We start from the raw sequence: 24,029 nt of genomic DNA, 5'->3' as shown, positions 1-24,029 counted from the left end.
AGGTCGTCTCGCCCCATTACCATCCTCTAAACTACTAATAAGCCTAAAGCTAAACTGCAAACAAACACCTAAATACACGACTGAAACATAGGAAATGTTTTACCTGCCAAATGTTCTGTATTTCTGTGCATCTGATCTGTACTGAGACTTACTGTATGCTCCCAGCACAGTGACTAAGCTGTCACTGTGCGGCCCTTTGCTTGCCTTTATCTCACCCTTGGGGGACCATTCCTTCCACTGACAACAATGGGGCACTAATCTTCCCACTGACACCAACAATGGGGCACTATTCCTCCCACTGACACCAACAATGGGGCACTAATCCTCCCACTGACACCAACAATGGGGCACTAATCTTCCCACTGACACCAACAATGGGGCACTATTCCTCCAACTGACACCAACAATGGGGCACTAATCTTCCCACTGACACCAACAATGGGGCACTATTCCTCCCACTGACACCAACAATGGGGCACTAATCCTCCCACTGACACCAACAATGGGGCACTAATCCTCCCACTGACACCAACAATGGGGCACTAATCCACCCACTGACACCAACAATGGGGCACTAATCCTCCCACTGACACCAACAATGGGGCACTAATCCTCCCACTGACACCAACAATGGGACACTATTCCTTTCACTGACACCAACAATGGGGCACTAATCCTCCCACTGACACCAACAATGGGGCACTAATCCTCCCACTGACACCAACAATGGGACACTATTCCTTTCACTGACACCAACAATGGGGCACTAATCCTCCCACTGACACCAACAATGGGGCACTAATCCTCCCACTGACACCAACAATGGGGCACTAATCCACCCACTGACACCAACAATGGGGCACTAATCCACCCACTGACACCAACAATGGGGCACTAATCCTTCCACTGACACCAACAATGGGACACTATTCCTTTCACTGACACCAACAATGGGGCACTAATCCTCCCACTGACACCAACAATGGGGCACTAATCCTCCCACTGACACCAACAATGGGGCACTAATCCTCCCACTGACACCAACAATGGAACACTATTCCTCCCACTGACACCAACAATGGGGCACTAATCCTCCCACTGACACCAACAATGGAACACTATTCCTCCCACTGACACCAACAATGGGGCACTAATCCTCCCACTGACAACAATGGGGCACTAATCCTCCCACTGACACCAACAATGGAACACTATTCCTCCCACTGACACCAACAATGGGGCACTAATCCTCCCACTGACAACAATGGGGCACTAATCCTCCCACTGACACCAACAATGGAACACTATTCCTCCCACTGACACCAACAATGGGGCACTAATCCACCCACTGACACCAACAATGGGGCACTAATCCTCCCACTGACACCAACAATGGGACACTATTCCTTTCACTGACACCAACAATGGGGCACTAATCCTCCCACTAACACCAACAATGGGGCACTAATCCTCCCACTGACAACAATGGGGCACTAATCCTCCCACTAACACCAACAATGGGACACAATTCCTTTCACTGACACCAACAATGGGGCACTAATCTTCCCACTGACACCAACAATGGGGCACTAATCCACCCACTGACACCAACAATGGGGCACTAGTCCTCCCACTGACACCAACAATGGGGCACTAGTCCTCCCACTGACACCAACAATGGGGCACTATTCCTCCCACTGACACCTGTAATGAGGCACCATACCTTCCACTAACACCAACAATGAGGCACCATTCCTCCCACTGAAAACAATGGGGCACAATTCCTACCACTGACACCAACAATGGGGCACTATTCCTTCTGCTGACACCAACAATGGGGCACTATTCCTTCTGCTGACACCAACAATGAGGCATCATTCCTCCCACTGACAACAATGGGGCACTATTCCTCCCACTGACACCTGTAATGAGGCACCATTCCTCCCACTGACACCAACAATGGGGCACTATTCCTCCCACTGACTAATCACTGCACAGCCAGTACTTCGCCCGTGCCCACTACCTGGAAGTTCTTTATCACATACTAGATACACAGGAGAGCCGCTCTGCCGCTGTACCCCTACTTGCACTTAAGGCAGTTGGCAAGCGGTTAAAAAACATGCCTACTTACTATGTACCGTGCTGGAGTGGCTCTGTACATTGCATTGCTGTGGATCAATCACAGCCATCAAGAGTGTAAACACCAGCAGTGTTTAGAAACATTGAGCCCATTCACAAAAGAAGCAGCTCCCCTTCCTCCCTTGTGAATGAGCTGGACATTTGTAGACAAAGAGGATCTGCAGATTAAAGGTGAAGGTGGGGGCACTAATCACCAATGATGATGATTGATTTTTTTTTTTTTAATGCGACACGTGTAAATCCCCGTCCATCGCTTTTGCAGCTTAAAGAGTAAGTTCACCTTTACAGAAACATCTGTAACATCTGTAAGGTGAACATACACAGGACCCCCTGCTCGCCCCCCCCCACCCCCCATCCCGCTGACCTGGACTGCGGAAATCTCCCATCCTGAGCCCCGGTACATCTGCGTCAGGAGCCGGGGGCTTACAAATCCACTGAGCTGAATGTCCCAATCCTACCTCATCAGGAGGGACATATCGGAGCATTCTAAATAGTCGGCGCCATCACATGGGCGGCGCGGACCAATCAGCAGCCGCATAGCCCGTCCTGTCAGCTATGAAGAAGACACGTGGATACCGAGGGGGTTTCTAAGTAGAGATGTGCACTGACAAAAATTGTGTTCGTTTTCCGAATTTTTTCCGAATTTCCAAATTTTTTCCGAATTTATGAATTTTCGGAATTTGGAAATTCAGAAATTCGAAAATCTGAAAAAAAGAAAGAAAATCAGTAAAATTTGAAATAACTAATAATAACAAACTATTAAATTATAGGTATTGGAATTTCCTTTCAAATTTGGCTGTTTGTGAACGTAACGAATATAAAATTTATCTGAAGTTACAAATTATCCGAAATAACAAATGCCGCATCTAAACAAATGGAATGGAACAAATTAATAATAAATAATAATAAAAAATTCCGAATCTCTGAAATTCCGAAAATTCGGAAATTAGAAAATTTCGGATATTGAAAAATTCGGAAATTAACGAATTTGTCAAAATTTGTTAAAAATGGATTCAGAACTAAACGAATTGCACATGTCTATTCTAAGCCCCGGACTCCTAACGCGGATGTACCGGGGCTCAGAACGGGAGATTTCCGTGGTCCAGGTCAGCGGGACTGGGTGGGGGGGGGGGGGGCGAGGAGGGGGTCCTGTGTAATTCACCTTACAGATTTTTCTGTAAAGGTGAACTTACACTTTAAGGGGGAGCAGATAAAGCATGCCTTACCAGAGGCCCCCCATCCTCACTGTATGCCTCCTCCATTCAGAAAATGCTTTGTATTCTCTTCAATGAATGTAAGGCTTTCTGCGATTGGAGGAGCGACAGATAAACATCAAGATCTCCCCTGCTCCAATCACAAAAAGCCTTGCATTCAGTGAAGAGGATACAAGGCTTTTACTGAATGAAGGAGTTGCTGAGCGACCAGTGTGCTACAACCGGAACTACAAACAGGGCCGGTTCTACCACTAGGCAACCGCCTAGGGCGCGCTGCTGCCTAGGGCGCCCAGCCACTGGTGTTCCTACTCTCATCTCTCTGCAGCAAGCAACTAAGTCTCAGAATCAGCAGGCAGCCGCCACTCCGTTCGCACATAGTGTCAGAGGCGCAGTGGCGGCGGAGGACTGTTCCTGTGTTTTGACTCCCGAATGAATGAAAGCTTGCATTCATTTATGGGCACTGGTAGGCTACATTGATGGGCGCTGTGACTGCATTTGATGGGCGCTGGTGAAGATGCATTAATGGGTGCTGGTGAGGCTGCATTGATGGGCGCTGGTGAGGCTGCATTGATGGGCGCTGGTGAGGCTGCATTTGATGGGCGCTGGTGAGGCTGCATTTGATGGGCGCTGGTGAGGCTGCATTTGATGGGCGCTGGTGAGGCTGCATTTGATGGGCGCTGGTGAGGCTGCATTTGATGGGCGCTGGTGAGGCTGCATTTGATGGGCGCTGGTGAGGCTGCACTGATGGGCGCTGGTGAGGCTGCATTTGATGGGCGCTGGTGAGGCTGCATTTGATGGGCGCTGGTGAGGCTGCATTTGATGGGCGCTGGTGAGGCTGCATTTGATGGGCGCTGGTGAGGCTGCATTTGATGGGCGCTGGTGAGGCTGCATGTGATGGGCGCTGGTGAGGCTGAATTTGATGGGCGCTGGTGAGGCTGCATTTGATGGGCACTTCATTAAAAAGGGGGTATACATGCGCAGGGCAAAGGGGGTGTCAAAAATGCTTGCACCAGCCCTGACTACAAATATCCAGATATTTGGCGCTTACAGTATTGTAGTTGAACCAATGTACATTTTACTGAACAGCGCAGCTGTGTTTTTTACACAGAAAAACGGCCTAAAGTTCAGTTCAGCTTTAAGGAATTCATTTCCAGCTATTTTATGACTACCCCGAGGACTGTGCGTGACACCATAATCCCTAAATCTACTTTTTCCTTCCCCGCGCACTCTGGGTGTCATTTCTACAGTCCTGGGCTGTGTCACTTCTCTGTGTATCACCGCGAGGTGATCATTCCTTTTCTCATATGTCTCCGGTGAATGAGCCGTACAGCTCTGCATTCAATCAGTAATCAGGCGGAACCCTTGCTTCCCGCTGCTCCCAGCGGCGTCCGCCAACGCGTATTTACACTGGCCTATTTTGCTTGGTTATTTATAAGCATGGGAAATTTATTAAGATTTCCTTTCCGGATTTGGGGGCCCACCTAGCAGGAGAACAGACAAGGTCCAGGGCTCCAAAAATTCCAGGAGTCATAGTGAGTATTAACACCGGTGTTTATAAATGGCTGGATTTGTTTGGTTCATACCTTAAAGGCAAATTCCACCCAGAATTGATAGCTCAGTTTTAAGTGGGCACTGTTGGGGTGAATCACCTGTCCCCTCTTCTGATGTCTTCCAGAAATTCAGTCTGCAAAATTTCCCAGTAGTTTGCATGTGTCTCAGGAATAGCAGAGGTGTCACTCTTTCAATCTGAATGGCTTTATTATTTGTTCATGCAACAATAAGGAATTCCATTGGGGAACAACGACACCACAATGTCTTTGAGGATGGAGTGACACCACAATTTGTCTTGGAGGACGAAGAGACACCACAATTTGTCTTTGAGGATGAAGCAACACAACAATTCGTCTTTGAGGATGGAGCGACACCACAATTTGTCTTTGAGGATGGAGCGACACCACAATTTGTCTTTGAGGATGGAGCGACACCACAATTTGTCTTTGAGGATGGAGCGACACCACAATTTGTCTTTGAGGATGGAGCGACACCACAATTTGTGAAGATGGAGCGACACCACAATTTGTCTTTGAGGACGAAGCAACACCATCATTTGTTGTTGCTTTGAGTTTGAAGGAGGAGCAACTGAAGAAAAGAACTTGGAGAACTGCAGTGCTTCTTCTGTGAACCTTGAGGATGAATTACTCCACAGGACTTGCAGCTACAGAGGTCAGGGAGGGCTTGTTTTAAAGTTCTTAGGGCTCGTTCACACTATCGATTGGGTTGCGATCAAACCTCATGGTTGAGCTACGCTTTTACTGCCTCCCAACCGCTACCCTCTTTAGCTGCAGCAGCTGGGGTGTACACATGCCGCGCGCATTTCTTCGTGGTCACGACAGGAATTATAACCCCTGTTGCTTCAAGTGAATGGGGCCGCTCTGCAACTGCACCACAACTGCAATGCACACAGTTGCAGAGCTCCAGTGTGGGGATGAAGCATTGTATCGTCTCCTCACTGACTATCGAATGCTCTCTGAAGAGTGATCACAAAATTGGATCTCTCTACAGAGACCAAAGCCAGTGTAAATGAGCTCTTACTGCTTGTTAAGAATATACAAATACTAGCATGTCTATACCGGGTATGAGTGTCAATAAAAAAACACTAGACAGGTTTTTAAAGTAATTTATTAGACAGCTCCGGGGGTCTTCTTCCGACTTCAGGGGGCTCTCCGGCCTCTTCTTCTTCTGCCGGCTCCTCCGCTATCGGCAGAAGAAGAAGAGGCCAAAGAGACCCCCGAAGTCGGAAGAAGACCCCCGGAGCTGTCTAATAAATTATTTTAAAAACCTGTCTAGTGTGTTTTTTTATTGACACTTTTTCCCTAGGTGAATGGGTAGGGGTACCATGTACCCCATACTCATTCACATAGAGTGGGGGGCCGATAACCCCCTCTCGGATTCCGATAACCCCCCCGCCCGCAGACCCCGACAACCAACGGCCAGGGTTGTCGGGAAGAGCCCCTGGTCCTCATCAACATGGGGACAAGGTGTTTTGCGGTGGGGGGGCCGCAGGGCGCCCCCCTCCCCCAAAGCACCCACCCCCCCATGTTGAGGGCATGCGGCCTGGTACGGCTCAGGAGGGGGGGAGGGGCGCTCGCTCATCCCCACCCCCTTTCCTGACCGGCCGGGCTGCGTGCTCGGATCGGGGTCTGGTATGGATTTTGGGGGGGGGCACTCCATGCCGTTTTTTTTTTTCGACGTAAGGGGTTCCCCTTTGCATGCATACCAGACCTAAGGGCCTGGCATGCCCCGCGCTCGCCGCAATAGGAAAATTTGTTTTTCCTATTGCAGCGAGCGCGAGATGTAGTACCCTGCCCTTGCGTCGTATCTGGTCCATCGGACCAGCATACAGACGAACGGGCTTTCCGTCAGGAACGGAGTCCGGTGGAGTTACGACGTAAAGATTTGAAGCAAGTTTCAAATCTAAGTCCGTCGGATTTCCGACCGAAACGGTCCGTCGGAAGTCCGATGCAGCCCACACACGGTCGGATTGTCCGCTGGATTCGGTCCGTCGGACCAATCCGGTCGGAAAGTCCGCCCGTTTGTACGTGGAATTAGAGTTTAAAAAAGTGCAGAAACCTTTTGAAGAACCCTTGTGTATACATATATACACACACACTATATTACCAAAGGTATTGGGACGCCTGCCTTTACACGCACATGAACATTAATGGCATCCCAATCTTAGTCCGTAGGGTTCAATATTGAGTTGGCCCACCCTTTGCAGCTATAACAGCTTCAACTCTTCTTGGAAGGCTGTCCACAAGGTTTAGGAGTGTGTCTATGGGAATGTTTGACCATTCTTCTAGAAGCGCATTTGTGAGTTCAGGCACTGATGTTGGACGAGAAGTCAAGTTCCTCCACCCGAAACTCGCTCATCCATGTCTTTATGGACTTTGCTTTGTGTACTGGTGTGCAGTCATGTTGGAACTGGAAGGGGCCATCCCCAAACTGTTCCCACAAAGTTGGGAGCATGAAATTGTCCAATATGTCTTGGTATGCTGACGCCTTAAGAGTTCCCTTTACTTGAACTAAGGGGCCAACCCCTGAAAAACAACCCCACACCATAATCTCCCCTCCACCAAATGATTTGGACCAGTGCACAAAGCAAGGTCCATAAAGACATGGATGAGTGAATTTGGGGTGGAGGAACTTGATTGGCCTGCACAGAATCCTGACCTCAACCTGATAAAAAACCTTTGGGATGAATTAGAGCAGAGACTGCGAGCCAGGTATTCTCGTTCAACATCAGTGTCTGACCTCACAAATGCTCTTCTGGAAGAATGGTCAAACATTCCCATAGACACACTCCTAAACCTTGTGGACGGCCTTCCCAGAAGAGTTAAAACTGTTATAGCTGCTGCAAAGGGTGGGCCAACTCATTATTGAACCCTATGGAGCATGTTGATGAGGGGGGGGGGGGGGGGACCAGAAAGGGCAAAATATAAGCAGATTAAACGCCAGCTTTAACTTGATCACATTCAGATACATACCTGAAAAAAAAAAAACAACTTTCAAGAGCTACTTCTAATTGCCATATCATTTCAAAGGCTGCGTCATCAGAATAACACGTTTGCATTGAAAAGGTTGCCGAGAGTTAAAACGTGTCAGCAGTGTAAAAAGAAAACAAAAATTGGTTTCCTGCAGAATGTGAAAGGTTATTATATCCTGATCAGACGTCTGGAAGTGTGACGCAAGCGTTGTAGATTAGTGAAGCGGGGTATTGTATACATAGAACGGATCTGGATCTATGCAGCTGTCAGTACGGAGGGGCCGAGCGATTTTCATTCCACACTGAGGAATATGACATGATTGCCGTGTAATGTGCATTCACTCTCCGCTGGAAATCAGAGAACCCATTGAAAAATGAGCCACATTCCTTCCCCAAGACTGCCAGCCTTTTATTAATGTGAAAATATAAATATTATCACATCTTGGCAGCTTGACAGCTCAGCTTTTACTAGCTACTCTACCCATACATGTTGTCACACTTTTGTGTCGCGGTAGCACAAGGGCAGACACCGGTATACGTGATTTTCACTATGACGCCCGAGTCTCCTATCTTCACTCCGTTTACCCTTTTTGTTGCCACCGATGTGCCCCACCTAGGGATGCCACCTTTTCTTCACGCCAAACCCCAATACTTCAGCAATTTATTTTCATAGTATGCATAGATAAACTACGCATAGATGTTGCTATTAAAAAACGTTTCTAATCATATAAAGTTAATCCCAATCACACATAGTCCCCCTTTACATCAGAGTCCACAGAGTTCCCCCCCTTTACATCAGAGTCCACAGAGTTCCCCCCCCTTTACATCAGAGTCCACAGAGTTCCCCCCCCTTTACATCAGAGTCCACAGAGTCCCCCCCCCCTTTACATCAGAGTCCACAGAGTTCTCCCCTTTACATCAGAGTCCACAGAGTCCCCCCCCCCCCTTTACATCAGAGTCCACAGAGTTCTCCCCTTTACATCAGAGTCCACAGAGTCCCCCCCCTTTACATCAGAGTCCACAGAGTTCTCCCCTTTACATCAGAGTCCACAGAGTCCCCCCCCTTTACATCAGAGTCCACAGAGTTCCCCCCTTTACATCAGAGTCCACAAAGTTCCCCCCTTTACATCAGAGTCCACAGAGTCCCCCCCCCCTTTACATCAGAGTTCACAGAGTCCCTCCCCCTTTACATCAGAGTTCACAGAGTTCCCCCCCCCTTTACATCAGAATCCACAGAGTTCCCCCCTTTACATCAGAGTCCACAGAGTCCCCCCCCCTTTACATCAGAGTCCACAGAGTTCCCCCCCCTTTACATCAGAGTCCACAGAGTTACCTCCTTTACAACATAGTCCACAGAGTTCCCCCCTTTACATCAGAGTCCACAGAGTTCCCCCCCTTTACATCAGAATCCACAGAGTCCCCCCCCTTTACATCAGAGTCCACAGAGTTCCCCCCCTTTACATCAGAGTCCACAAAGTCCCCCCCCCTTCACATCAGAGTCCACAGAGTTACCTCCTTTACAACATAGTCCACAGAGTTCCCCCCTTTACATCAGAATCCACAGAGTTCCCCCCCTTTACATCAGAATCCACAGAGTTCCCCCCCCCTTTACATCAGAGTCCCACCCCTTTACATCAGAGTCCACAGAGTCCCCCCCCTTTACATCAGAGTAAACAGAGTTCCCCTTCACGTCATAGTCCACAGAGTTCCCCCTTTACACCATAGTCCACTGAGCTCCCCCCTTTACATCAGAATCCACAGAGTTCCCCCCTTTACATCAGAATCCACAGATTTCTCCCCTTTACATCAGAGTCCACAGATTTCCCCCCTTTACATCAGAGTTCACAGAGTTCCCCTTCACGTCATAGTCCACAGAGTTCCCCCTTTACACCATAGTCCACTGAGCTCCCCCTTTACATCAGAATCCACAGAGTTCCCCCCTTTACATCAGAATCCACAGATTTCCCCCCTTTACTTCAGAGTCCACAGATTTCCCCCCTTTACATCAGAGTTCACAGATTCCCCCCCTTTACATCAGAGTTCACAGAGTTCCCCCTTTACATCAGAGTTCCTTCCTTTACATCAGAGTCCACAGAGTTCCCCCCCTTAACTTCAGAGTCTACAGAGTTCCCCTTTTACATCTGAATCAGCAGAGTTCCCCTTTCACTGTAAGGGGGGACTCTGCAGACTCTGATGTAAGGGAGAACTCTGAGCACTATAACAAAAGGGATGCTCTGGTGTACAGAGAGGACTCCGATGTAAGGGGGAACACTGTGACCTCTGGTGTAAAGGGGAGCTCTGATGTAAGGGGAGCTCTGAGAACCCTGATTTACCTTAGTGTACTCACTTAGAGGCAGAAGAGAGATTGGGGAGGGGGAAAAGTTCAGTCACAGACAGGGATGGATGGTGAGCTCACTCACCCCTTGGCAGTCAGCACCTCTCATCCAGATGTATCTGAGGCTGCTGGGCTTCAAATTTCCCGTCCCCACTTTCCTTTTCTGAGGTATGGGTATATTGTAGAAATGATCAAGGGAGCTGTAAAGCCACCAAAACACTCTACAGCCTTGGTGCAAATCCTGCAGCCTTGGGCCCTTTGGCACTTTTTGTGCAGGCCTCAAGGCCCCTGCAGACTAATTTTTAGCAGTCTCATGTAATGTGTCTCCAGTCAATGGCTGTCTCCTGAAGCATGTCCTCAGTCTCCAACAACTTCTATAGCATGTTCACAGTCTCTGACAGTCTCCTCCGGCCTGTCTTCAGTCTGACCATCTCTTGTATCATGTCTGCAGTCCCTGACCATCTCCTGTATCATGTCTGCAGTCCCTGGCCATCTCCTGTATCATGTCTGCAGTCTCTGACCATCTCCTGTATCATGTCTGCAGTCCCTGGCCATCTCCTGTATCATGTCTGCAGTCCCTGGCCATCTCCTGTAATATGTCTGCAGTCTCTGGCCATCTCCTGTATCATGTCTGCAGTCTCTGACCATCTCCTGTATCATGTCTGCAGTCCCTGACCATCTCCTGTATCATGTCTGCAGTCCCTGGCCATCTCCTGTATCATGTCTGCAGTCCCTGGCCATCTCCTGTAATATGTCTGCAGTCTCTGGCCATCTCCTGTATCATGTCTGCAGTCTCTGACCATCTCCTGTATCATGTCTGCAGTCTCTGACCATCTCTTGTATCATGCCAATAGTCTTTGACTATATCCTGTTGTGTGTCTGCTGTCTTGAACAATGAATATTCACAGAATTTTATGTGCAGCCCTTTGCTGATGTCAGGGGCCACACTTGAGACATACAGACCACCAGAGAGGTGAGTACAATACCTCTTCTATTGCAACGAACATCCATTTTTTGGGGTGACAAAGTGCCCATCCATACCTGTGGCTGTACTGCCACCTCTCTAAAAAAGAGATCTGCATTAGCACACTGTTAAGACAAAATGTTCCCTCCTCAATGCTTGCTTTAATACTCAAAATGCCAACCCAATGTGCAATGCCCATAGTTGCAGGGCAGTTGCGGCGGGGCCCTATTCACTTGCATGGGTTGCTTTTGCATAGCTCCCAACTGTCCCTGATTTCGATGGACTGTCCCTGATTTGGAGCAATGTCCCTCATTCCTCCTCATTTGTCCCTCATTTTGGTCTGATCTATATAGATGTATATAAAATGCACTTTTTATCTATCAAAAAATGTTTTCCAGTGCTAAACCTTTCATCTGATTTCTAAATTTCTGCATTTGTAAATTCCAAAAGCCAATATAAAGGAATAGTAGTGGTAAAAAAAAGCACTTGTGGGTTTATCAATCTTGGTTTTTTTTGTACAATTCTCCTTTAAGGGGGCGTGGCCAGGGGTGTGTCCTATGCCTGCATACTTTTGTAGATAGGTGTCCCTCATTCCCATCTCAAAAAGTTGGGAGGTATGCTTTCGGCGGCAGTTCTGCCTGCTGAATGCAACATGCTGCTTCATTTTTGTTCTGTGGCACATGTACTGCCCTGAGCGACTGCATTTCTGTGTTTAAGTGGCTGGTCAGGGGCAATAAAACCGCAGCTCAACCAGTTGCTTTTACTGCCTCCCATGTGAAAAAACTGTCGCTTTGAGCTCAAAGGGGATTGGAAAAATGTATATTATGAATAGTATTATTAAATATGACTTTTATACAGAATTCATATAGCAGAGCTTGCACAGAGCTTTCCACAGTAAATCTGCGGCAAAAGTTTTTCAATCAACTTTATGTGTATTGACTTTTTAAGCACCACCACACCAGCTTTATATAAAGCTCATTATACTCCCTCTTTTCATTCACCCAAAACTCATTGACATTTGCTTACCTAAATATGTCCCGACGAACCCTAACGCCAGGAAGCTGGAAATGACCAGGACTCCGCCCACAGCGACTAGAGCCGCCCCCATGTAATAAAACTCTTGTCTTTTCAGGTATTCGGACTGCGGTTGAAAGGCCATTGCTTCTGTAAAGCTGTAAAACAGTTAAAAGCAAACAATGACAACCAGGGGAAAAAAAGATCACTGCATAAATACAATTTAAAGGGTAACTGCGCTTTCAGATAACACATCCACATACATTTTTTTTATAAATGTTCACATACCATCCATTACTGGGGTGGAGGAAACTTCTATCTTATCATTCACACCTTGGCGCTGGTGCCCCCCCCCCTCCGGCCCTTTAAGGGGTTTCAGATGCCGGGAGCAAGGTTTCTGATCAAGTGACTATTGTGATTGGCTGTCACATTGGTCACATGATCGGAAAGCTCTCGATCTCTAGTATGCATTGGGAGCTTTCCAGTGCACGTCATCTATAGTTCTGGAAGCGTACTCTCAGCACAGGAAGTTATTTTAACAGGGCCACATATATGCAGCCGCTCCCTGTTATGGCCCAACCCACCAAGCGCCAGCATATACGCGTGCGGGTGGCGTCAAGGAGTTAAATAGCAATCCATCAGCTCCAGTTCAGTGACGCTGCCTAGGCTCTGATGATCTCATCAGTCTGCTGCAGGCAGGAGGAAGCATTTCCTCAGTCTCCTCTTCCCCAGTGATCAGATTGTACATTGTCATTTTGTATCAAGTCATAAGGCGAGAGAGGCTGCAGCAGAGGGATGATCTGTGTCAGATATTTGTGAACACAGCCAAGAACTGCACGGGCACCAGAATTTACATAATCAGTTCAAGCAGCTCAGTCCTGGAAGTAAACAGTGACCCTGCATGATGCCTGAACAAAAAATGCCTCCGTTCTTCTGGAGTGAAGATCTAATGAAGACATGGTCATGGGGCATTGTGATCTCTATGAGAGGTGATAAAATAGGTGTTACACTGACATGCACATAACATAGAAAAATATCCATTGTTAGGCCCACTTTAAAGTGGAATCCACTTTTATTTCAGAAAAGATCCTCTCCTGCACTGTAAATATTTCAGCAAATTTTAGTGCAGATTCTTGGTTGTTTTTTGTTTTTTTTGTGCCGAAAATACCTACCAAATGATGAATCAAATGCCAAGTAGGTTTAAATGAAAACAGATTTCAGGTAATCATTTTATCTGTATTTTAAGCAGAACTTCAGCTAAAATTAACAAGATAAAAATCAAAATCCCATTTGAAGATAAAATAACACAGCTAAAGATTTTTCCGCACCTTCAATCCCAGCAGTACTTTTTTCTTCCACTAGATGTCATCAGTCTAATGGCCAACATCATTTAACCTGTAAACCCAAGTTGTCCAGGACCCCCCCCCCCCCACCACCACCACCCTGTGAATAGACAGTGGAAGGAGAAGCAACACAGTGAGGAGCTCATCTCTGTCATTCTGCTCTCTCCTCCTATCAGCATGACTCTTGTCAGTACATAAACTGATTGGCTGCATGTACTGCTTCTCATGCCCTCTCTATGTGCTCTGCTGTACAGGGACTGCGAGAGGGAGAGAGGGAGAGAGAGAGGGAGAGAGAGAGGGAGAGTACACCCCTCACAGTTTTGTAAATATTTTATTCCATCTTTTCATGTGACAACACTGAAGAAATGACACTTTGCTACAATGTAAAGTAGTGAGTGTACAGCTTGTATAACAGTGTAAATTTGCTGTCCCCCCAAAATAACTCAACACACATCCATTAATGTCTAAAAAACAAAATTGGCAACAAAAGTGAGTACACCCCTAAGTGAAAATGTCCAAATTGGGCCCAAAGAGTCAATATTTTGTGTGGCCACCATTATTTTCCAGCACTGCCTTAACCCTCTTGGGCATGGAGTTCACCAGAGCTTCACAGGTTGCCACTGGAGTCCTCTTCCACTCCTCCATGACGACATCACAGAGCTGGTGGATGTTGGAGACCTTGCGCTCCTCCACCTTCCATTTGAGGATGCCCCACAGATGTTCAATAGGGTTTAGGTCTGGAGACATGCTTGGCCAGTCGATCACCTTTACCCTCAGCTTCTTTAGCAAGGCAGTGGTCATCTTGAAGGTGTGTTTGAGGTCATTATCATGTTGGAATACTGCCCTGCGGTCCAGTCTCTGAAGGGAGGGGATCATGCTCTGCTTCAGTATGTCACAGTACATGTTGGCATTCATGGTTCCCTCAATGAACTGTAGCTCCCCAGTGCTGGCAGCACTCATGCAGCCCCAGACCATGACACTCCCACCACCATGCTTGACTGTAGACAAGACACACTTGTCTTTGTACTCCTCACCTGGTTGCCACCACACACGCTTGACACCATCTGAACCAAATAAGTTTATCTTGGTCTCATCAGACCACAGGACATGGTTCCAGTAATCCATGTCCTTAGTCTGCTTGTCTTCAGCAAACTGTCTGCAGGCTTTCTTGTGCATCATCTTTAGAAGAGGCTTCCTTCTGGGATGACAGTCATGCAGACCAATTTGATGCAGTGTGCGGTGTATGGTCTGAGCACTGACAGGCTGACCCCCCACCCCTTCAACCTCTGCAGCAATACTGGCAGCACTCATATCTATTTCCCAAAGACAATCTCTGGATATGACGCTAAGCATGTGCACTCAACTTCTTTGGTGGACCATGGCAAGGCCTGTTCTGAGTGGAACCTGTCCTGGTAAACCTCTGTATGGTCTTGGCCACCATGCTGCAGCTCAGTTTCAGGGTCTTGACAATCTTCTTATAGCCTAGGCCATCTTTATGTAGAGCAATTCTTTTTTTTTCAGATCCTCAGAGAGTTATTTGCCATGAGGTGTTATGTTGAACTTCCAGTGACCAGTATGAGAGAGTGAGAACGATAACACCAAATTTAACACACCTGTTCCCCATTCACACCTGAGACCTTGTAACACTAACAAGTCACCTGACACTGGGGAGGGAAAATGGCTAATTGGGCCCAATTTGGACATTTTCACTTAGGGGTGTACTCACTTTTAGACATTAATGGCTGTGTGTTGAGTTATTTTGAGGGGACAGCAAATTTACACTGTTATACAAGCTGTACACTCACTACTTTACATTGTAGAAAAGTGTCATTTCTTCAGTGTTGTCACATGAAAAGATAGAATAAAATATTTACAAAAATGTGAGGGGTGTACACACTTTTGTGAGATAGATATAAACACACACATATATATTTTTTATTTTTATTTTTTTGAAAGGTCAAACGGTGAGGTGCACGTCGGTCGCTGTAGCATGTGCAAAAACAATCAAGCCTTCCCATATCATAGAAAACATATCAAGTCAAGAGGGATTGCTGCACAAAAAAAGTGTTTTAATGAAGAGAGAGAGAGAGAGAGAGAGAGAGAGAGAGAGAGAGAGAGAGAGAGAGAGAGAGAGAGAGAGAGATCTAATCTGTAATCTATTAAAGCAATCAGTCGGTCTGGAATCAATTAATTAATAAATCACAGTGAACAAAAACATATAATGAAATATACAATATAATACAATCTCGAAACAAAGATTCACTGAATACTTTGGATGTTTTAATCTTTTCATTAAAACACCTTTTTTGTGCAGCAATCCCTCTTGATTTATATATATATATACATACATTCAAAATCTGAAGAGTATTTTTGGACATATTGACTGTGCTGACATTTTGGAAAATTTTCAGAGATATTCAGAGATTAGATGTTTATGATAGGAAAGACTGAAATCTACATTCATGTTTTTCCACCTGACGTTTATTATCATGTTGTATCTCCATTATATGGCGTCTTGACTTAATGATTACAGTTTCCATTTCTCATGGATTTATTCTCAATGGAAATTACCAATAAAATGGACAATATTCTCCTGTGCTGGGAAATTCTGTGTTTCCTTACAACACATGGAGCATTTCCATTACAATGACTTCATAATATAGTCTGAAGCTCTGAACTCCGGCCAAGACATTTCTAGTTTTGGTTGGAGAAGGGTTAGAAGCTCAGATAAAAATGAACAAAAGAGGGAGCTCGGGCCTAGTGCATTATCCCAAACACATTTATTAAAATATAAAATCATCACTACTCACAAACGGCTCCATGCACACTGGACGTTAAAATAGCTTTATAAAAACGGCAGTAGCTTTGCAGTGAGTCTTTCAGCATTTTTTAACGTTTTTTAATGTTTTTGCAAAAGCGTTTATTAGCGTTTTTTTTTTTTTAATGGATCAAAAACATTAAAAAAACACTGGTGAGCCACATTTTTGAGCGTTTGGTGTTTTTTGTGGTCAGAAAAACGACTTCTGAACGCGATTTTATGGCGTTCAGAAAACAGCCCATAAACTCCACTGCTGATAAACATCCAAAAATGACCATGTGTGCATGGACACATATGATAACAGAGGGGAGTTTATGGGCTGTTAAAAAAACGCCCAAACTCCCAAAAACGCCCGTTTATAAGCTTCAGTGTGCATGGAGCCTAAGGATAAAAGATCGCTCAATGAGCCACTGGTCCATAGCTCAACCGTCCTGGACGCGACAGTCTCCAGACCTCACCAGGGTCCATGCAGGCTGACACGTTTCAAAGGATTCTCCTTCCTCAGAGCCTCTTTTGTTCATTTTTATAGAGGCTCAAGGACATCCCCAGTCTAATGCCCTGTACACACGGTCGGATTTTCAGACGGAAAAAGTGCGATCAGATTGTGTTGTCGGAAATTCCGATCGTGTGTGGGCTCCACTGGACTTTTTTCGGTCGGAATTTCGGCATGAAATTGTCCAAAATGTCTTGGTATGCTGATGCCCTAAGAGTTCTCTTCACTGCAACTAAGGGGCCAAGCCCAACCCCTGAAAAACAACCCCACACCATAATCTCCCTCCAACAAAAACTTTACACTTGGCACAATGCAGTCAGGCAAGTACCGCTCTCCTGGCAACTGCCAAACCCAGGCACAACCATCTGCTTGCCAGACAGAAAAGCGTGATTTGCAACTCCAGAGAACACGTCTCCACTGCTCTGGAGTCCAGTGGCAGCGTGCTTTACGCCACTGTCTCTGACACTTTGTATTGCATTTGATAATGTAAGGCTTGGATGCAGCTGCTCGGCCATGGAAACCCATTCTATGAAGCTCTCTACGCCCTTTTGTTATTGTTCTAATCTGAAGGCTACACAAAGTTTGGAGGTCTGTAGCTATTGAATCTGCAGACAGTTGACGACTTCTGCACACTGTGAGCTTCAGCATGTGCTGACCCCGCTCTGCCATTTTATTTGGCCTACCACTTTGTGGCTGAGTTGCTGTTCCAAGTTGCTTCCACTTTATTATAATACCACTAATGCCCTGTACACACAGTCGGATTTTCCGACAGAAAATGTGTGATAGGACCTTGTTGTCGGAAATTCCGACCGTGTGTGGGCTCCATCACACATTTTCCATCGGATTTTCCGACACACAAAGTTTGAGAGCTTGCTATAAAATTTTCCGATAACAAAATCCGTTGTCGGAATTTCCAATCGTGTGTACACAAATCCGACGCACAAAGTGCCACGCATGCTCAGAATAAAGAGATGAAAGCTATTGGCTACTGGCCCGTTTATAGTCCTGACGTACGTGTTTTACGTCACTGCGTTCAGAATGTATGCAAGACAAGTTTGGGCCAACATCCGTTGGAAAAAATCCTAGGATTTTGTTGTCGGAATGTCTGATCAATGTCCGACCGTGTGTACGGGGCATAACAGTTAACTGTGGGATATTAAGTAGCAAGGAAATTTCACGGATGGACTTATTGCACAGGTGGCAACCTATCACGGTACCACGCTTGAATTCACTGCGCTCTTGAGAGTGGCCCATTCTTTCACAAATGTTTGTAGAAGCAGTTTTCATGCCTAGGTGGCCATGGAGGTGACTGGAACTCCAATGATTTGGAGGGGTGTCCCAATACTTTTGGTAATATAGTGTATATGTATATGTATATGTATATGTATGTATGTATGTATGTATGTATATATATATATATATATATATATATATATATATATATTATACACACACACACATACATATACACAGCGGGTAAAATAAGTATTGAACACGTCACCATTTTTCTAGATAAATATATTTCTAAAGGTGCTATTGACATGAAATTGTAACCACATGCTGATAACAACCCATGCAATCCATACATACAAAGAAATCAAAACAAATACATTCAGAAATGAAGTTGTGTGTAAAAAAAAAAAAAAAAAAAAAAGAATGACACAGGGAAAGAGTATTGAACACGCTAACTGAAATGTATTTAATACTTGGTACAAAATCCTTTGTTGGTAATGACAGCTTCAAGACTCCTCCTGTAAGGAGAAACTAGTCGCATGCATTGCTCAGGTGTGATTTGGGCCCCTTCTTCCACACAGTCTTCAAATCTTATAGGTTCTGTGGGCCTCTTCTATGAACTCTGATCTTTAGTTCTTTCCATAGATTTTCTATTGGATTCAAGTCAGGTGATTGGCTGGGCCATTCTAATGCCCCGTACACACGATAGGATTTACCGATAGAAAATGTGTGATAGGACCTTGTTGTCGGAAATTCCGACCGTGTGTTGGCTCCATCACACATTTTCCATAGGAATTTCCGTTTGAGAGCTTGCTATAAAATTTTCCGACAACAAAATCCGTTGTCGGAAATTCCGATCGTGTGTACACAAATCCGACGCACAAAGTGCCACGCATGCTCAGAATAAATAAAGAGATGAAAGCTATTGGCTACTGCCTCGTTTATAGTCCCGACGTTCGTGTTTTATGTCACCGCGTTCAGAATGATCAGATTTTCCGACAACTTTGTGTGACCGTGTGTATGCAAGACAAGTTTGAGCCAACATCCGTCGGAAAAAATCCATGGATTTTGTTGTTGGAATGTCCGATCAATGTCCGACCGTGTGTACAGGGCATAACAGGTTTATTTTCTTTCTTTGAAACCAAATTGAGAGTTTCCTTTGTTTTGTGTTTGGGATCATTGTCTTACTGAAAAGTCCACCCTTGTTTCATCTTCATCATCCTGGTAGATGGCAGCAGACTTTCATCAAGAATGTCTTGGTACATTTTTGCATTCATCCTTCCTTTAATGATGAAGTTTGCCAGTACCGCATGCTGAAAAAACCGCCCCGCCCACACCATGATGTTCCCACCTCCAAACTTCACTGGTATGAGGGTGTTTTTGGGATGATGTGACCTCAAAACATCCAAAGCGTTCAATTTTGGTCTCATCTGACCAGACAATATTCTCCCAGTATTTCACAGGCTTGTCTAAATGTTGTGCAGAAACTTTAAATGAGCTTCAACATGCTTTTTCTTCAGCAATGGAGTTTTGCATATTGAGCGTGCATACAAGGCCATGGCGGTTGAGTGCATTACTTATTGCTTTCTTTGAAACAATTATACCTGCTAAATCCAGGTCTTTCTGAAGCCCTCCACATGTGGCCCTTGGCTCTTGGACAACTCTGATACTTTTTTCACACCTCTGTCAGGAATCTTGTGAGGAGCACCTGGTCGTGGCCGCTTTATGGTAAAATGATGTACTTTGCACTTCTGGATTATGGCCCCAACAGTGCTCACTGGACCATTCAGAAGTTGAGAAATCCTTCTGTAACCAATCCTATCAGTATGTTTTGCAACAATAAGGTTGCCAAGGTCTTGAGAGAACTCTTTGCTTTTACCCATCATGAGATGTTTCTTATGTGACACCTTGGTAATGAGACGCCTTTTTATAGGCCATCAGTTGAGACTGAACCAGCTGATATTAATTTGCCCTGACAAGGGGCAGGATTGCTAATTACTGATAGATTTCAGCTGGTGTCTTGGCTTTCCCTGCCTTATTTGTGTTAAATACTTATTGTACCCGCTGTGTGTATATAATGTATGTATAATATATATATATATTTTATTATTATAATAGATATATAGATAGATAGATAGATAGATAGATAGATAGATAGATAGATAGATAGATAGATAGATAGATAGATAGATAGATAGATAGATATAGATATATACACATTATATACACACAAATAAATATAAAATAAAATGTGTGGTGATGCACTGTGCACGGTTGCAATTTTAAGCATTTTCTTTATTATGATAAAAAATAAAAAAATTGCTCTTCCAGCATAACCACCTATGCATACCATGCAATTGGGGTAATGCACGCATTACCATATATTTTACCACAATTCATGTTAATTGTGCGAATGCAATGCCATGCCATTCATTTGAACAACTGATAGGCTCCATTGTTGGCACAAGGAAATCAGACACAATTCTGGTGAGCACTGCCTTATCTCTGCAGGTAGAATACTTCACCATATAAGGAACGAACATGCAGATCAATAAGGAATCATAAATATTCCCGGAGGAAAGAGTGCATAAGCGGAAAAGTTTAAACAGCAGTGAGTCATAAGTCTTCAAAGATGTGAAGTACCCATGAAAACTTCCCTTGCTGCAGCGTTACATAATAAGATGTCTAATGTGTGAGGTGTGACTTCAGTGTGTGTTCTGCCGAAATTTTTTTGATGCTGAAAGGTGTTGCTCTTTCTCTTAGAAAGCTGGGAAATTCGTTACATAAAATATAAAAATGAATACATGAAATATTAGAAGGATAACTGAACCAAAGAACAAAAATGTAATATAGTGCAGCTTACAGCCTTTGGATGTGGCGGCTGCATTCGTTTTCTTTTTGTAAGCTATGAACATTTTCAGCAAATACAGGAAAAAATAACCTGTCAATCTTGCCAGAAACGTCCTTGTCCCTTCCTGTGAGCTGCACTGGAGGATATCTTCCTCCCTAACTATTTTCTGTAAACCAGCCATTGCTATGCCCACCTTGTAATGGCGATGAAGAGATACAGACGTGTTTGTAGTCCCCATCGGGAGAGCAGCCTAGAGCGACAACCATCGATCCTTCCATAGATACAGCGGAGAAGCAATGTAGCCACCCAGGGACATGGAGTGTGTTATTTGCAGGATTATCAGGTGAAAATAAAGCAAAAGAAGCTTATAAAAAAGAAAATTGTAAGTTAGGGCACTATTCCTCCTCAGTGGTAGCCAGTCCACAAGGGGCGCAGGGGCGTCGCCCTAGCCTGCACAAACATACATTATGTGTCTGGCCATGCACTGTGCGGGGCGCCAGACCAACAGGTCTCTACCAGGCCCGTCACCCCCCTTACAAGCACGTGACCAAAACCCGAGGCCCCAATTGGCCTTTTTCATGATGTTCTTGATGTTACGTCACCGGGTGGCCCCCGCCTTCCTCTGACGTCACATGGCATCAGAGGGGGCGGGGCCACATATTTACATCACCGGGTGGCCCGCCCTCAGCTATATAACAGCTGTCATCACGAAGAGGCTTCAGTCAGCGAGAGCCTTTGCCTCCCCCAAAATCCTCTAGCACCAGCCACCCCTTTCCTCCTACTGAAACCAACGATGGGGCACTTCGCCCATTGACACCAATGAAGGGGTACTATTTATCCCACTAGCATCAACCATAGGGCACTATTTATGCCATTGACATCAACAATGTGGCACTAGTCATTCCACTGACATTAACAATGGGGCACTATTTCTCTTCTTGACACCAACAATGAGGCACTTATCCTTACAACTGACACCAAGGATGGACCACTATTTACCTCACTAACACCAATGATGGGGCACACTTCCTTCCACTGACACCAACCATGGGGTCTTATTCATTCCATTGACACCAACAATGGGGCACTATTCATTCCATTGAAGTTTTAAATAGAGGTATGGCGCTTCCTTATAAAGTATGTACTTGATAATAATGTGACCGATATGAACTATACCATACACAAACAGTGATAAATAATCATATAAGTGCCCCCATAACTGGTAAAATATATGTGATACGAAACGTGAAGAAGACCCTAATTAGGTACCATATACCTATATGCCCAGGTAATTTCCAAAAAGTACCACTAAGTGTGGCTGCTGATACACTATGCAGCTAATATGATGATTCCAACATATATATATGCAAAAAATATAAAAATTAATATAATATAACAGTGCAATCAAATCCAAAAAATTGTTATGTACCCAATGTGTAATAGCTTATATGGATAGAAAAAATGTTCTGTCACAAGTAATGCATCCCAAACTGCAAATAGCAGAAAATTATATGTATATAAATATGCAAAAAAGTTGTATACCAGTGCAATCAAATCCAAAAAATATGTATCCAAACGATCTACACAATGTGTCTCAACATAATTGAATAAAGAAAAAATAATAAAAAATAAAAAACACAAAAAACTGTCACACGTGATACGTCCCAGATTGCAACTAGCAGATAAAAAAAAAAAAAAAAAAAAAAAGGGTTCCAAGAGCTTGGTGACTGTGGTGCCCTTATAGATGAAAAATCCGTGACTTCTGTGCTCCCCCTTTTGGCTCCCCACTCACCGACTCCCACTACCCCTGCAGGGGTAACAGACACTTCAGGATCCCAATCCCGTCCTTTTGGCTGATATCCCGTGGTCACTGAGATAGGATGTCCTCTCTCCCAGGTGTTTCCAAATAGCCTCTTTGTACCACCTCCTTATACCACGTCCAAGACAGGGCTCCCCAAAGAAATCCTCATAAAAAGAGATGCCACCTCATAGTGTAGTAATTAAATTAAAACTTTATTACCGTAAAAAAGCTCCAAACATGGGAGAAATTAAAAGCATGTAACACTACACTATGGGTGAAGCCGAAAGCCAGGAAGTAATTCACCGCAGCGTGCGGTCCAGCTGCGTTCCAGGCTCTCTCGCTCCGTACCCGGAAATGACGTAAGTGCGTAGCTCCGCCTTACGCGTTTCATCATCGACGTTTTCAAAGGCGGCGCCATCTTACTACACCTCACAGGTTATAAGGTGAGCGGACATGCTGGATCCTCCCTGCTCCCGTCACTATAGGAATTTTGATTGGACAATCAATCCCAGAGCTCCTCCTCCCGATGACTCTCATTAGGAAACCCAGGTCGAATCCCTATGTCCCTCGTTCAGGAAATAATAATAATATTACGGACCCATGCATCTCCGCTAACCCTTACATAAATTGGCAGACATATTTCACATACAGTAATAGTGCATCAAACATCTTATTAATATGTATTGCAGGTTAAATTTAAATTGGAAAAAACACATAAGTATATCATATAGACAGAAACCTCAGTGGTGGGTTGCGGTACTACATGTTCTTCATCTTGCAAACCCAGTGTCTATCTTGTAAAAGTGAATTTAAATAAAGTGAAAAACTGATTCCCATTCTAGGTCTGTTTTTATGTAAAGATAAAGGAAAGGTATTAGATATTCATTGCTATCTTTATGGGTATCCACCTCAGACCTCCAAACTTCAGAAGAAAGAATTTTTTACATCCGAGATTTGGAACCAAATATCATTGGTATTTCTGGGACATTCCAAACCACTCGAGAAAAATTATAATCTACAATATATCCATAAGGACTAACTTCCAACCTTTCTATATTGGACCGGTGTATTCCTAGGTGTAGATATTACATTTCCAACCCCAGGACATTAATAACCTAGTTGCTATCCCACATACTGCAGCCTCCCAGTGGTATGTTCTAATAGTGTACTCTCCCATGTACATCCAGATACCACTTGGTAGACATTCTCTAATGCAGTGTCAGCACCCCAAGGTAGCTTTCTGGGGTACTAGGAATCCGGGAGGTATAAGTGCATAATGTC

General features: G+C 44.9%; 1 protein-coding gene across 2 annotated transcripts in view; it reads right to left on the bottom strand.

Annotated features, from left to right (window-relative positions):
- The window catches only part of PEMT (phosphatidylethanolamine N-methyltransferase), a 247,669-nt gene that overhangs the window by 115,970 nt on the left and 107,670 nt on the right, over nucleotides 1-24,029 (bottom strand). For both annotated transcript variants that reach the window (XM_073636305.1, XM_073636306.1), the window contains exon 4: nucleotides 12,222-12,367. In XM_073636305.1, coding sequence (XP_073492406.1) covers nucleotides 12,222-12,367 — 146 coding nt within the window. The remainder of the gene's footprint in view (nucleotides 1-12,221; nucleotides 12,368-24,029) is intronic.

Source organism: Aquarana catesbeiana, linkage group LG06 (assembly GCF_042186555.1).
Source record: "Aquarana catesbeiana isolate 2022-GZ linkage group LG06, ASM4218655v1, whole genome shotgun sequence".
NCBI lineage: Eukaryota > Metazoa > Chordata > Amphibia > Anura > Ranidae > Aquarana > Aquarana catesbeiana.
This window is presented reverse-complemented; position numbering and strand designations above follow the sequence as displayed.